At 45.8% G+C, this 14,543-nt stretch overlaps 1 protein-coding gene across 2 annotated transcripts in view; it reads right to left on the reverse strand.

The window, feature by feature from the left end:
* RASSF3 (Ras association domain family member 3) overlaps window positions 1-14,543 on the reverse strand; it is a 68,720-nt gene that overhangs the window by 19,455 nt on the left and 34,722 nt on the right. The window contains exon 2 of one of the 2 annotated variants that reach the window (XM_058557716.1): window positions 8,721-8,873. The exons of the other annotated variant lie outside the window; for it this stretch is intronic. Within the exon in view, the coding sequence (XP_058413699.1) occupies window positions 8,721-8,873 (153 nt within the window). The remainder of the gene's footprint in view (window positions 1-8,720; window positions 8,874-14,543) is intronic. 2 annotated transcript variants of the gene reach the window in all.

The raw sequence follows: 14,543 nt of genomic DNA on the forward strand, positions 1-14,543 counted from the left end.
CTGCACTAGTCCAAACACGTTTGTATAGCTCTCTCTCATACCATCTGGGGTACAGAAACGGCACCATAGGATGGAGGGAGAATCGACAGTCCTTCCAAGACAGATGTCCAGACCATGAACACTTTTTAAACAGACAAACTAGACAGCCTGAAGGGGAGCTATAGGGGTTAAACTACTTCCTATCACTCTTGTTGCCATTAATTCAACCACCTGCTCTTCCTACATTCTCCTCCCCTCTGCCCTACACTCCACACAAGATGGCTCTTTCGATTCAATCTGTTCACAGCCCTTAAAAGGCACGGCTGAAGTGCCAGGTGTACAAGGACTCCTTCTCCCACCCTGGGCAACACAGGATGAAGAACAGAGACAGATACCCCCTGCTGACCCCATTCTCTGCAGGACAACGATATATGCAGAAACGGGCACAGGAAGAACCCCTACACATCCACCTCAGCAGCCATTTCTCTCCAAGGGCAGCCCAGGTGTTGGTTTTATGTGAGGAATCACCTTCTTCCTTCCTACCAAGGAGGTGAAAGCTCTCCAGAGTAATTAAAAGATCCACTGGAGCAATTCAAATAAAAACCAGGCGGATGAGCACCCTGAAGAGCCGCACAGAAGCAACTTCTAAAGACACTCCTGTCTACAGAAATCCTCTCCTGCCCTCCTGCTTAGCTGTCGATGGGGTGAGAACACCAAAGCCACCGGGAGAATGTCAGGAACTCAGGGTTGGTCAGAGGCAGAGGCCTGGGGGGAGTCAGGTGACCCCCAAAGAAAGGCCAGAAGACGAGAGACCAGGGAGGCAGACCTCCTACAAGAGAAAGCCCAAGGGCCTGGCGCCCCCTCCCCGCCCCGCCTCCCTCTCACCTCACTGAACCCAGCCAGGGGCTCAACCCCAGCCCAGACCTACTGCCTTTGAGGGTTCAGGCAGCGCCCGAAACAAACACTTGAACTTTATACTTACAAGGAAAAAAAAATGTCTTAATGCACCTCCCTCCGTTTGCTTCCCTTTCCTCTCTGGTCCCTCCTCCAAAACCCGGCCTGGCAGAATCAGCCGACCCAAATCCTGGGAGGGACTGAGGAAGGGAGGAGGGTGGCAGCGGCTGCCCTTAGTGGATCTTCTCATCACCAACTGCCAGACACCGTGCCACAGCCTTCGCCACCTGACCCAGAATTCTTATAACAACCCTGGGACTGGGTACCACTGTTATCCTTATTTTGCAAATAGGAAAATGGAGACTTAGGAGGAGTCAGGTGCCCGAGGACACGCAATTAGTGCAGAGGCCAAGTAAGGTTCATCCTCAGGTCTGACTCAAAGCCAATTAAGTCAAGAAAGGAGGAAAGAACGGTGGAGGAGGACGGTGGAGGCATGCCGAGAGACCCTCTGGAGGCTCAGCTGTTCTGATACACGGTATTCAACCTGAATTTGGGGTGTGAGGTACTAACACAACTAGCAACTTACCAGTAATCCTGCCAGGACCACAGAGAATTGGTTTTAAAATTAGAAACTGTATGCCCAGCATTAAGGAAACGGTTAAATAAATACCTTCGCATCTTAAGATGGACCATACAGGAGCTGTTAACATGAAGACCACAGAAGAGTCTTTAACAGAAAAAGAGAAAATCAGAGGAGAAACTGTATATCGAGTATGACAAACTCTGTGCCTCAAGACTAGAAGGAAATATTCCAAAATGTTAACGGTGTTTATGCCTGACGGGTGAGATTTGAGATGGCTTTTTCCTCTATTTGTACAAAACTTTTACAAAATTTTCAAAAATTTATAGAAAGTCTGTATGCCTGTTAATCAGAAGAAAGTAAAACCTAGCGAGGAAAAAAAAAAAGACTTTCATATATGAAAAGTAAAATTTTTAAAAATCTTGGAAACAAAAGTAAACACAAAGCAAATCAGCACTTCCTCACCATAAATGAACACACTGTGAGGTGCCCACCACCCCTCAGGGGCCGAGCCACCGCCAGACAACGACCTCGACATTGAGGACTGAGACACTCGTGTGGCTAACCTACTGTTTTCCCTGATGTTGACAGCCAACTACACCTACAGAGATCAACGTATGGAAGTTGCTAGAAAGCAAACCAAAGATCTCTTGGTAAAAACAGGCCATTGTGACCTGGGAAATAAAAAAGGCTTCTCTAGCCATTGAAAAATACATATATTGCTATTGCCGAAGACTGCCAAAATGAAGGCTAGGTTTTTTAACATCACCCTCTCCGTTGACCGATTTATAAATACAAGTTCCTATCCAGTGGCCCTGGAAATTGAAAGGCCAGTAATTTTTCTGTTTTTTTGGTAATGAACAACAATTTAAAAGGTCTTTGCTGTGCAGGAGGGTGTGCGTTGCCGGTATAACCTGAGGGCTCACACACTCTCCAGCTCCCTTTTCCTCCCGGCTGCACAGGAAGTCCAAGGCCGGCAGGAAGTGACCCGCCCCACCTTTCCTCTGAGCTGGGGGTCAGTGCCCCACCCGGCCAGGTCGGCACAGCTGCGGCGACGGGGAGGGCGGGAGACGGGCAGAAACGCACAGAAAGTAAAAGGCTGATCTGAAGCGAAAGGAGGAAAAGAAACTGAATTGAACTTAACGAGCGTATGAGCATCAGGGGTCTGGCGCAGACACGGGGACACAGCTGTGTGGACACAGCCTCACGCCTGCACTTCACTCAAGGCCTGGACGGGAAGCAGACGGCGACACTGAAACCGGGGTTCAGCACACACAGCAGTCTACACAGGATGTGCGCCTGCTCAGGGCTGCAGCCTTGTCCCCACGTGGGGCGTCATCGCCTCAACAACAGCGTCCCTTCGGGCGCGGGGACCTGCAGTCCCAGACACGAAGACAAGAAGGACTACACCACGTTTTACAAGCTCTGGGCCAGCTCCCTCACACCAAGATGTCCACGTCTCACTTCTTCACTCCTTCACTTAGCACCCCCGCCGGAACTTCTTCATGAAGTCCTCTGACACGTGTAACAAAACAAAACTTTTCAAACAGCCACTTAAGGAATGTCCCAGAACAGAAATGGGAATCCGTAGTTAGCACTGGAAGGCATTTGTTCCCCAGGGTTAAACGGGCTACATTATTCAACTCCTGACCACAGAATTAATTCCAGGTGTACGCAAGTGTTTCAACCGAGCACGTGACATGTAACATTCTTTCAATTTAGGGTTTTACTTCCTTAGGAACAATTTTTTTTCTCCTCCCAAAAGATCAAAATTAAAATCGTCCACTTCCAAGCCCCGCGCTTCGGAGAACCACCCCCAATCACCAAGTGTTCAGAGGCGCTTAGCCAGGGTCAAAAAGAAAGAACAAACGAATCGGGAAATGCCTGGCTGGCTGGGGGAGACCTGCGTTACTATGACTGTGAGGGGGATGGGGCGCCAAGAACCGGCCCAGGCTGTTCAACAGGTTCGACCCAATGCAACCCTGCCAAGAGCCCTTGAGGTGGAAATCTTAACCCCACTGTACAGATGCACAAATGGAGGCCAAGGTCACAGAGGTAGAATGTGAACATGAGGCGGGCCAGCTCCAAAACCTACCCTTCCTACTCAGACCAAACGGCCTCCAGAGCCCAGGTGAAAAAGCTGTTGCCAACTAGCTGTGTGACCTCAGCAAAGTATATAACCTCTCTCACTGTCACTTTTTTTTACCTCTTAGTAGAGAAGGAAGGCTTCCTCTCGCCACCCCATCAGTCTCCCTCCCCGACAAGGAAGGAGAATAGGATCAGGGAGTCTGGAAGGAGACGGCGGGCGTGCACACATAGCCAGCCCCTCCCTCTCTCCTTTCTTGGGCACCATCATTCTGCTCTGACCCTGCAGGGGGCCTATCCCCAGCAGAGCCCTGGAGGTCAGCCTCAGGAAGGCCACTTGCCTACAGGGATAAGCGACATTCTCCACATCAGCTTTATCTGTTATCAGCAATAAAAGTAAATTTTGGTCTCCATCTTCCTTACTCCTGTCTTCCTTCTCGACTGATTCAGAACTCAGGCAGGGGAACGGGATGAAATGTGGTCCTCCTTGAATACCCCAACACCTGTGAAATGGGAACATTGCTAAGACAGAAATTCTATTAGTCTAAAATAGAAGCTATGACCCCCTTCTCTCAAGGAACTAGTAAGAGAAAGAAAACACACAAATCAAATAACTGGAAAACATTCCAGACATTAACAAATGGAAGTTGCTCACCAAGTACACCTACTTTCACAAAAACAAATGTTGTTCCTCAACTGAGGCAGGTCAACTACATTATTGAAAGCACAGATATCATGTGCAAAACAAAAACCGCCATAGAAGTGCGGGAGGGCTCAGGCAGAGGCAAGGCAGGCAGTGGTTGCCCTCTGCCTACCGCCCGCTGGTGGAAGGGGAGCCCCCTTCACCCTCTGGCTCTCCTCCAGGCTGTGGGCTTCCACCACCACACCCCGACCTTGTCAACACGTCTGAGCCCCTCCCATGTCAACTAGCTCTCCCTCCTTTCTTTTCTGCCCCACTTCCTTCATCATTTTCACATGGAAAGATAAGCCTCTTTGTCGACACCAACAAATAATATTTTCCTTTCTTTCTGCTTAGTAAATGGACCACTTTTGCCATTCGACAAATATTTGTTAAGCTCCTAAATACTGAGCGAATAGTTGTGTGAGGCCCTGGGATAGAAACAGCGAACAGAGCACAGGGTCTGCCCTCCAGGGCACGGGTGGGACATGAAGAATGGTGCTAAGGGAGGAAATGTGACAGGTGACACAGAATGGGGCACCAGAGAGAAAACCCTGGGAAGGCTCCCTGGGGGAGGTGAGGTCTAAGCTGGAACCTGCCTCAGCTATTTGTAAATTCTTCTGTAAAAGAGAGGGTCATTCCTAGTTTGCTTCCCCATCAAACATGTTATGCAGAGCTCATAAAACCAGAGAAGGAGCTAGGGCACCTAATAGAAGGCTTTAGAAAACCTGAGTACACAGCTCAAATCAGCTAATTTTAGACAAAGAGAAAATACTTTAGCATGCTGCTCAAGAGTATTTTTAGAGTCTACTTCAGTTAACCACTCGGAACTTCTCAGTAGAAAGAAAGAAAGAGAGAGACAGAGAGAAAGAAAACTATTTCAAACGTATAGCAAGTAAAACATGGTGTTCTCCTCCTTTGCGCCTCATTTCTTCCATCCTAAAACAGAAAAGAAACAACTGGCATTCCGTAACCAATTCCATCCTATGCCTAAACACCGTGAGCATTTGCTCAGTGCTCAGGGAAGAAAGCTGACTACAGTGTTATTTCTCACTGCAGATCCTGGGAAAACACTGACCACATAAAACACAGGCGATAAATTCTCACAACAGGGCAAGTTTTCCTTCCCTTCCCAGTAGCGCCCAAGGATGGGCTCAAAGGACATTTCACAGCCTGAGAGCAACCCCAGGCCTACCCTAGCCTCTTAAAGCCTCGCTGACTAGCCCAGCCTCAGGCCAAACCAAACTCCAAAGTTTGGGATGGACGTTCCAGAAAGCCCAGCTTTCACTCTGCACAATGACACCTGTTTGTTTTCTGCAAAAGTACATCAGTCTTGCAGATTTGGGCTGCATCGCCCAGTACGCTGCCACTCCTTTTTCAGATCTGTTACTAACTCAGCCTCTTTCTCCTGAAAACGCCCACGACGAACCAGACAGATTCCCCTCATCCTTGGTCAGCAGGTCTGCAAGGAAAGAACCACCCACTCTCAAATCGTCGCTGCTGTTACTCTGGGTGAGCGGTTCCTTTTCCCCCTTCATTCAACAGAGATTACCGAGGGCCCAGCACTGTGCGAGGTGCTCTGGGAAGATTCAAGGACAGACTCTGCCCTTGAGGAGCTCAGGGCAGGGGAAGCGACAGGGACAGAGCCGGCTAGTCTCTTTGTAACGTCCATTCAGCAAATACCGTGCACGTTATTACGTGTCAGGCACTCGGGCAAGTGAGTCCCTGCCCTCAGGGGGTTTAATCCTACCCCTGGGTAGGGGATGAGCTGTACTTATTTTTGCAGAACCATTTCTAAACTGCAGACACGATGACACTCCACCCCTACACTCTTAAGCCATGAATCTCTGAAGAGTAAGACCATTTGCCTACATAATCAAAACCCCCTTATCATACCTAAGAAAATCAATAATTTCTTAATATCAATCAATATCCATCCCATATTCAGAGTTCCCTATCTGTCCCCAAAATATCTTTTATAGCTGTTTTTGATCAACGTTCTCGTATTGGTTTACATCCCTTTGGACTTATTTTAAAACACTGTGAAATCAATACAACTCCTCTCCATATTCACTAACATGTCAATATCCAAAGAGAAATAAAGCACAAATATAAGGGGGAAAAAAGAATGGTGCATTCTAGAACTTAAAATTTTCATTTCCAGGTAATTGGAGTATTGAGCATATCAAAAGTTCTAAATTGCTAAGTGTAAGGACGGCCAACTGCTGATTCACCACAAGTTCCAGCCACATCAGGAACCCGAAGGAAGAGAGACTGGGATACAAGTCAGGACTGTCCAGCCCGCCCAGGGTGTCGGGTGCCCCGGCTCTCTGCTGTGGTTCTCCAGCCTGTGTTCTTCCCTGCAAAACAGAGATGACAGGCTGGCCTCTCATTCCTGTGGGAACAGAGACTAACCAGCAGGGATCCAGTCACGGATTTCCCAGGCGAACAGATCAACTTAGAAGAAAGCAAAGTTAGACGCTTCCCAGGAATTTTCAGGAAGACCATGTGAAGCCACCAAACCTTTAAGATTCCACTCAGTCAGCCTTCAAAGGGCCCAGGACTGTTGCAGGAAACTCGGTTGGTGTTGTGGTGACTGGAGGACTAGAGCCTGGGCTTCTGTCCTGCAAAACACTGGACTGTTTCAAAAAGAAGGCTCTTACTGCTATCTTTTGTAAGCAACCTCCCATGACGTTTCAACGCATACATCTCGACCAACAAAAAGTGATCTTTTAACATAACATTTTTCTTTCACTACTTTCCAAATCTTTTAATCTCACTAAAAGCCTCAGTTTCTTGTCAGCAAAATGAACATAATACAAATCCCTCCTCAGAGGGTCCTTGTTCAGGGTAACCAAGATACACACATAAAGCACTTCATATGCCCAGCTGGCTGCCACCGTCATTATGATTACTACTGCTACTAGTAGTGTTGTTATTAGAGTTGGTGTTTGATAATAACATTAAACTCCAACATTAAAAATTAAAGTTTATCAATTGAGCAATCTGACTGGAGGCTCTCAAAATCAATATTAAGAGTGAACTAACCTTTCCTAACAGAGGCCAAATCACACAGGTTTAATTTTAGCATCTACCTCGTGCCAGACGCTTACACATATATTAATCCATTTAATCATCACAACCACCTTGGGAGATAATAATAATTACTTTACATGTGAGAAAACTGAGATGGAGAGACGAATCTGCCCAAATTTTATACAACTGGTTGACAGACAGGCTGACATTCTAACCCAGATCCACACAAATCCTAAAACTTTCCACAATACTTCACTGCTTTTCTGATTTTAGAAAATGATTTAGCTCACAAAACACCATAACCAACAGAGAACTCCATACCTTTTAATTCTGGACCTCTGATTTTTTAGGGAGGGGTGATAATTCTAATATTTTCAATGGAGACCTGCTATTAAAATGACTTAGTGACCACTGTCAAACTGAGTTACACATGCTGGATAGGGAACTGAAATCATTAGCAGTAGCCTTCAGTAAAGTTTTCAAAGTATAATTTGTAATACCAGCAATAGAATCCATATTCCTTAAACTAAAGAGCACCACTGAAAAATAATCAGAAATTGCAGGTATAAACCACATAGAATGGATTTCTGGTATTTTCCAAACCCAAATTTAGTCACTAAACAAGGTACGTCTCAAGTTTAGGAAAGCACTGTATTTTTTTCATCCATCAGTACACACCAGACCTTCACTAGATGCCTTACTCTTCCCTTATCCACGTACATTTTTAGAAACCTGACTAAGCTTTGAGAATATGTTTCTTCCTCTTGCCTGTGGATTCACTAGACAATATCACAAGACGGCCTTTGTTACACACATTAACTGTGGTTCCTGCCTTAAACCCTGCCCTCCAAAATGGCCCCAGGGGGTGAAGAGAGGAGGGAGAAAGAGATGGGAGATTTGAGGACAAAAGTAGCAGTGTGGGTAAGACTGGGGGAAGGGGGTCAACGCTATGTCCACGCGCCAAAATTGTCACCTACGTAATTGCTGCTTCTAGCACTGGGCACTTTTTCCAAGAAAATGGCCACTCCAAGTTCTATGTAAAGCATTGAGCTTTATAACAGAAGGCATAATACAGTATTAACACATAACAGCTAAAATTTATTGAATGCTTGACACTTAGTGCTTATTCTAAGCACTTTCCATGTACATCCAAAGACCACACACACACACCCCTCTCAAGCCCTAAACCTTGTTGTTGGAGCCCTCATTCCCAGCCAGGCAAGATCCTGGGAACACCATGCCAGGGACAGCAAGGAAGTTCCACTTCAACTGAGGGGTGAGTTCTGGCCTCCAGCTGGAGCATAAGGACCCATTCCACATGGAACCAATAGGCAGTTACATTATGGGTTAAATAATTCCATGTTCTCTCTCCCCCAACACACACACGTGCCAACACACCCACACACACTCCATATCCCCTATCCCCCTCTTCCATGCTTTCCTTTTTACTCCTTAGTTACTACTTACTGCTGTTGAATATGTCATATATTTTAAGCATTTATCTTGTTTATTACTGCTTCCTGCGCAAGCATCTGAGCTCCCTGAGGGTAGGGATTTGTCTGCTTTGGGGTCCAGTACGTAGACCAAGCCCCGGCACACAGAAGGGGCCCAGTAAACGTTCTGAAAGAAACAAACAAACAGGTTTTGGTTGGCATCACGTCTATGGAGAGAACTCTTTCTGAGAGCCTGTTATGCACCAGGTAAATCAGATAATTTTTATCTAAGCAACGTTATTACCACTTACACATGAGCACACTGAGCTGAACTTGTCACCGCTACAATTCGACTGAGTAGTGGCGCCAGTACCTGAACCCAATGCTCCTGCCCGGGCGCTCCTTCCCTCCCCAGAAAGCATTCTGCGGGTCAGGCCCTGGGAACACATGTTGCCCAGTAAGGGGCTGCCACGCTGTGCTCTGTAAACCAGATGTCCTGTATTGGTGTGGTATGATTTCAAATCCACTTGTTAATCGCAAACATGAAGTTGCTTTCAAGAGTGATGCTGTTGGGCCGGCCCCGTGGCTTAGCGGTTAAGTGCGCGCGCTCCGCTGCTGGCGGCCCGGGTTCGGATCCCGGGCACGCACCGACCCACCGCTTCTCCGGCCATGCTGGGGCCGCGTCCCACATACAGCAACTAGAAGGATGTGCAACTGTGACATACAGCTATCTACTGGGGCTTTGGGGGAAAAAATAAATTATAAAAAAAAAAAAAAGAGAGTGATGCTGTAGTGTCAGGATGTCGTCCCTCACATCTGTGGCTATGGATAAGCACTCAGCAGGTCAGCGGCCAGGGGGCTCCACTGGGGGCTTACCCATAGGAACATCTGAAGAAGCAACTATGGTGAGGGGACGTTTAGACTACAAGTACGCGAGTTTGTGAGGACCATCCGAGAATGCTTGGTCTGGACAAGGCTACCCTTTGCTGAACTAAACAGCTCTCTGAAGACCTTGGGGCATAGATAGCTCCTTTCGCCTTCAGTGGTTAAGGCCAGCAGCCCGGCCAGGGAGATCAGCTTGCCCGCTCACACGGGCACTGCGTCCCCTGCAAGGCGCTCCAGGAACACACGACCTTCGTTTCTGCAGTGGCAGCTGGACATCAGCTCTCGGTGGGCTAAGTGGTCTCTTGTAGAAAAGTGACACCTCGATTAAACTTGGACCTTATTCCTTTCCCCTTTCCTTTGCCTGCAACAATAGTGTGATTAATCAAACACTGGTTTGGAGTGTTCTTTCTTGGTGTGGTTTACTAACCTGGACTCGGAAGGCCTGTAGGGGGAGCTCTCAGCCCAGCACACATCCTCAATTACACCAAACAGGAGGAGGGGAAGGGTTGCATCTTGGACAGGAAGTAAAGACACTTAACTACTGAAGGAAGATTTCTCTCCCCACCCAGCAACAGCCCAGCCAATCAGAAATGATGCAGCTCAGCCAATGAGACCCCGTTGCCGCCCTGAACTGCTACTTTTCCCCAATGGACTTTCCTTTGGAGCAGCCCCTCCCTCTCCCCTTTCTCTATAAAAGCAGCTCCTCTCCTTTAGTTTGCTGGATTTGCCTATGGCTCATCACAGCGTTGCACATCCTGAATTGCAATTCTTTTGGCTATTCCCAAATAAACTCACTTTGAGATAAAATAACAGGCAAATTTGCTTTTTAAGTTGACATTGGCTTATCATTAAGAGGCATTATCCTGTATGCTACTGACTTGTGAAATTACTATAATTCCCACAGCGAACCTGTGTTAAATAAATGATTGGCAAAGACAATCTCTGTTGTTGAGCATTAATTTGCCAACCGTCCCCGGACAAAACACCAGAACTACAGAATTTAATGTTTAACAAATTTAAAGTAAAGCTCCTCGGTTCCCATGAAAAAGAGAAGTAGTTGACAGGGTGGGAAGGACGGGTGACTGCCTCCCAAATCCTCCAAATTCAGGAAACCAGAAAGGAGGTGGGAAAGGTCTGCATCCACTGTGCCTGACAAGCCCTCCACAAACGCATCCTGCAAGCCAGAAAGCACTGCTCAGATGGAGAAAGGCAAGTCAGGCAAGTCAGCGGTTTGCTCAAAACAAAACCAGCAGTTACCCTGAAAGAGACTGCCTGAAAGAGAGAGATTTTTCCAGAAACGTCTCCATTTTTTCTAATTTCCAAGTTTTCTGCATTGAGTATGTATTATTTTAGTCACTAGGAAAAATACATTTTAAAAAGAAATGCCCTTGCTTTTATATGGAAAAACAAATGACAGTGTTACCCTATTTAAAAAAGGAAAAGATTTGTGACCTACTCCTTAAAGGTCAAGAAATTAGATTAATGACAAAGTATTAACCTTACTTACAAAAACGTGAAGTTGTATTTGTCCCTAACAGCACCAAGCCGGGTTCAGGCAGCAATTTTCTCACAATACTGGCAACACAAACTCCTCCATAGTCACACCCTTAAACACGAGATAGCTCCTTAATAGTTTCCTTTAAAATGCCTAGTACATGGCTTCTAAAGGTAACAGTTAATGACAATGGAATTGTGAGCAAGTGGAAAGAAAAAAGTATCACTTTTAAAGTATTTTCTAGTTTTCCTTTTCTGAAAAAAAAAACAGGATTTGTTTCCAGAAATACTGTTAATTCTCAGCATTTGATTTTTCTAAACTTCCTTTCAAAATTTGCTATATTCTGGGGCCGGTGGCGTAGCGGTTAAGTTCGCACATTCCACCTCGTTGGCCTGGTTTCTGGGTTCGGATCCTGGGCGCAGAACTACGCACTGCTTATCAAGCCATGCTGTGGTGGCATCCCACATAGAAGAACTAGAAGGACCTACAACTAGGATATACAACTATGTAGTGGGGCTTTGAGGAGAAAAGAAAAAGAAAAAGAGGAAGATTGGCAACAGATGTTAGCTCAGGGCCAATGTTCTTCAAAGAAAAAAAGAAAGAAAGAAAAGAAACTGCATTAAAAAAAAAATTGCTATATTCTGAATTGGTGCAACCCCCACCCCCCACCAAGTGGAAAAGTGACTGATTTACCTTTACTATGAAATTCACAAACAAACCTCAAATCAAAATAAGCTAGTCCACAAAAACTGATCTCTCCCTCACCCTAGAGCCAACTTTTCCCGGTGTGCTCAGGACACAACTCGGAATTCAGCTCAAGAGCCAGGACCCCACCTCTTCCAAGCTTGTCCAGTTTGCTTTGACTTTTTCATTAGTAAGAGAATGACCACAGTTAGGGTTTAATTTAGGAGGCAACTAACGTTATCAGGAAATTACTTTGTATCTCAAACTGTTCCAAAAATATCACATCCTTGCCCTACTTCATCTCTACTCCACCTCCCTCCCCTCCTCCCCAGCAAAGAATTTAACAGAGGAAGACTCCCTCTGAGAATGACGTCTCCCTAAACTAGATTGTCCGAGCTCATGGTCACTGACCCGCCTGACTTGCACACTTCTCTTCCATAATTTTTTCTTTTTTCTTTCTTTCTTGTCTTTTTTTTTTGCTGAGGAAGATTAGCCGTGAGCTAACATCTGTGCCAATCTTCCTCTACTTTATATGTGGGACGCCACCACAGCATGGCTGACGAGTGGTGTAGGTCCATACCCAGGATCCAAACCTGCAAATGCAGGTTTCCAAAGCAGAACACGCCAAACTTAACCACTACACCATGGAGCCAGCCCCCATAACATTTTCTTAATAAATTAATTCTCACTTATTTATATCCTGCTTTGTGCTATAGACTGAATGATTGTGTCCTCCCAAAATTCATATGTTGAACTCCTAACCTACAATGTGATGGCATTAGGAGGTGAGGCCTTTGGGGGGTGACTGATTAGCTGTGAGGGTGGGGCCCTAGTCCCCTCCTAAGAGACTCCAGAGAGCTCCCTTGCCATGTGAGGACACAGAGAAAATTCTGCTTTGAACCAAGAAGCAGGCCCTCATCAGACACCAAATCTGCCAGCCCCTTGAGCTGGGACTTGCAGTGTCCAGAACTGGGAGAAATAAATTCCTGTGGTCTATAAACCACCCAGTCTACGGTATTTTGTTACAGCAGCCTGCGTGGACTAAGTCACTCTGTAAACGTGTCATCTCTCATGTTTGTATTTTAGTCTCCTCCACTGACGAGCCCCTCAGTTCCTTAAGGAACTAGCTGTGTCTTTCTTTGATTGCCTCAGGAACCAGTAGCCATCAGATAGTTTACCTCATCCTTGTCCTGGTGGCTCCCCACGGAGAGTGCAAAGCTCCTCTGGCACCATGAGGATTTTCTTTTTCCATGAAGAATTTTTAGGCTACAGGCAAGTCTTTTTCTTCCGGAGACAATCTGTCTTTTTAAAGAGTACATCTGCAGGTATCAAATTTCAGCCACATGATGATTTTACGACTTTAAATTCCTTTTCCAGACATTTCACGACCTAAATAGTGCCACCCACACTTCCTACCACAGATCAGCACAATGCAATGTCACAATTTTTTTTAAAGCAAATGCATCTCTCCGGACCTCCCTCAGGGCACATTTTTATCCATCCCCAGTGCCCAGCTCAGCTTCCGGAACACAGGAGATGCTCCATGAGTGACTGTGGAAGGAAGGTGCAGCAGGTGGAGAACTCACTAGGCCCCCTTGTTGTCCATCACACACACTCCGGACAGCAGCACAGGCGAGGCCATCAAAACAGGTGCCCAGTCTGGTAGAGACTTCAAATGCCCTGCCCCATCCTCTTTTCCTCTAAGTGACTTTATTCTTACTTTATTTTTTTTGAGTGTGGTTAAATAAACATAACATAGAATTTAACGTTCTGTCCATTTTTAAGTGTACAGTTCAGTGGCCTTAAGGATGTTCATGGTTGTGTAACCATCACCATCATCCACCTCCAGAACTTTTCATCTTCCCAAACTGAAACTCTATACTCATTAAACACTAACTGCCCATTTTCCGCTCCCTTGGCCCCTGGCAACCCCCATTCTTCTTTGTGTCTAAGAAGCAGACTACTCTAGGTAGTTCATATAAGTGGAATTCCACAGTATTTGCCCTTTTGTGTCTGGCTTATTTGACTTATCATAACATCCTCAAGGTTCATCCATGTTGTAGAATGTGTCAGAATGTTACCCTTACTTTAGACTACTACTTTGTTGGCAGCCTAGAATGGTCCACAAGTTGAGGGACCAATATCAGGAAATCCCAGATTTTCCATCAGGCAGGCAGGCCCATTTCTCCGTCAGTTTTTGCCTGAGTGGGCTTTCAGCCTGATTTTTCTTATCTCTGGCCTCACCGCCTCAGGCTGTGTAAATAATTTTCTCTGCACAAAGTCGGCCCACTCCACATTTCCCCACCACCAGAAGATAAGAATGTTGGGTGTTCTTTATCTTTTATTTCAACTACTCTGGGAGATCTGGAGAATGGAAAAAGTAGTGCAGGAAACCACAAGCAATTCTAGAATCTTCTCTGCACTGTAAAGTCATTAATAAGATCTCTTTTTTACACATGATTATTGAGATATTACGCACATACCATAAAATTCACCCATTTGGAGGGTACAACTCAGTATTTTTAGTATATTCACAAAGTTGTACAACCATCACCACGACCTAAGTTTACATTTTCATCAACCTGAAAAGCAACCCCGTATCCCTCAGCAGTAAGTTACACCCCACTTCTTCACATTAATAAGATCTAAAGTTTATATCTAGTTGATAGAGCTTTATATCCTTCTACATCTCCCAAAGTACTAGCAAGTACTTAAGAGTCCATTAAATATTTGTCCATTACCATCAAATGCATACATGCATAAACCACAAATAACCTCAAAAATAATTCTTTC

Source organism: Diceros bicornis, chromosome 17, assembly GCF_020826845.1.
Source record: "Diceros bicornis minor isolate mBicDic1 chromosome 17, mDicBic1.mat.cur, whole genome shotgun sequence".
Taxonomy (NCBI): Eukaryota; Metazoa; Chordata; class Mammalia; order Perissodactyla; family Rhinocerotidae; genus Diceros; species Diceros bicornis.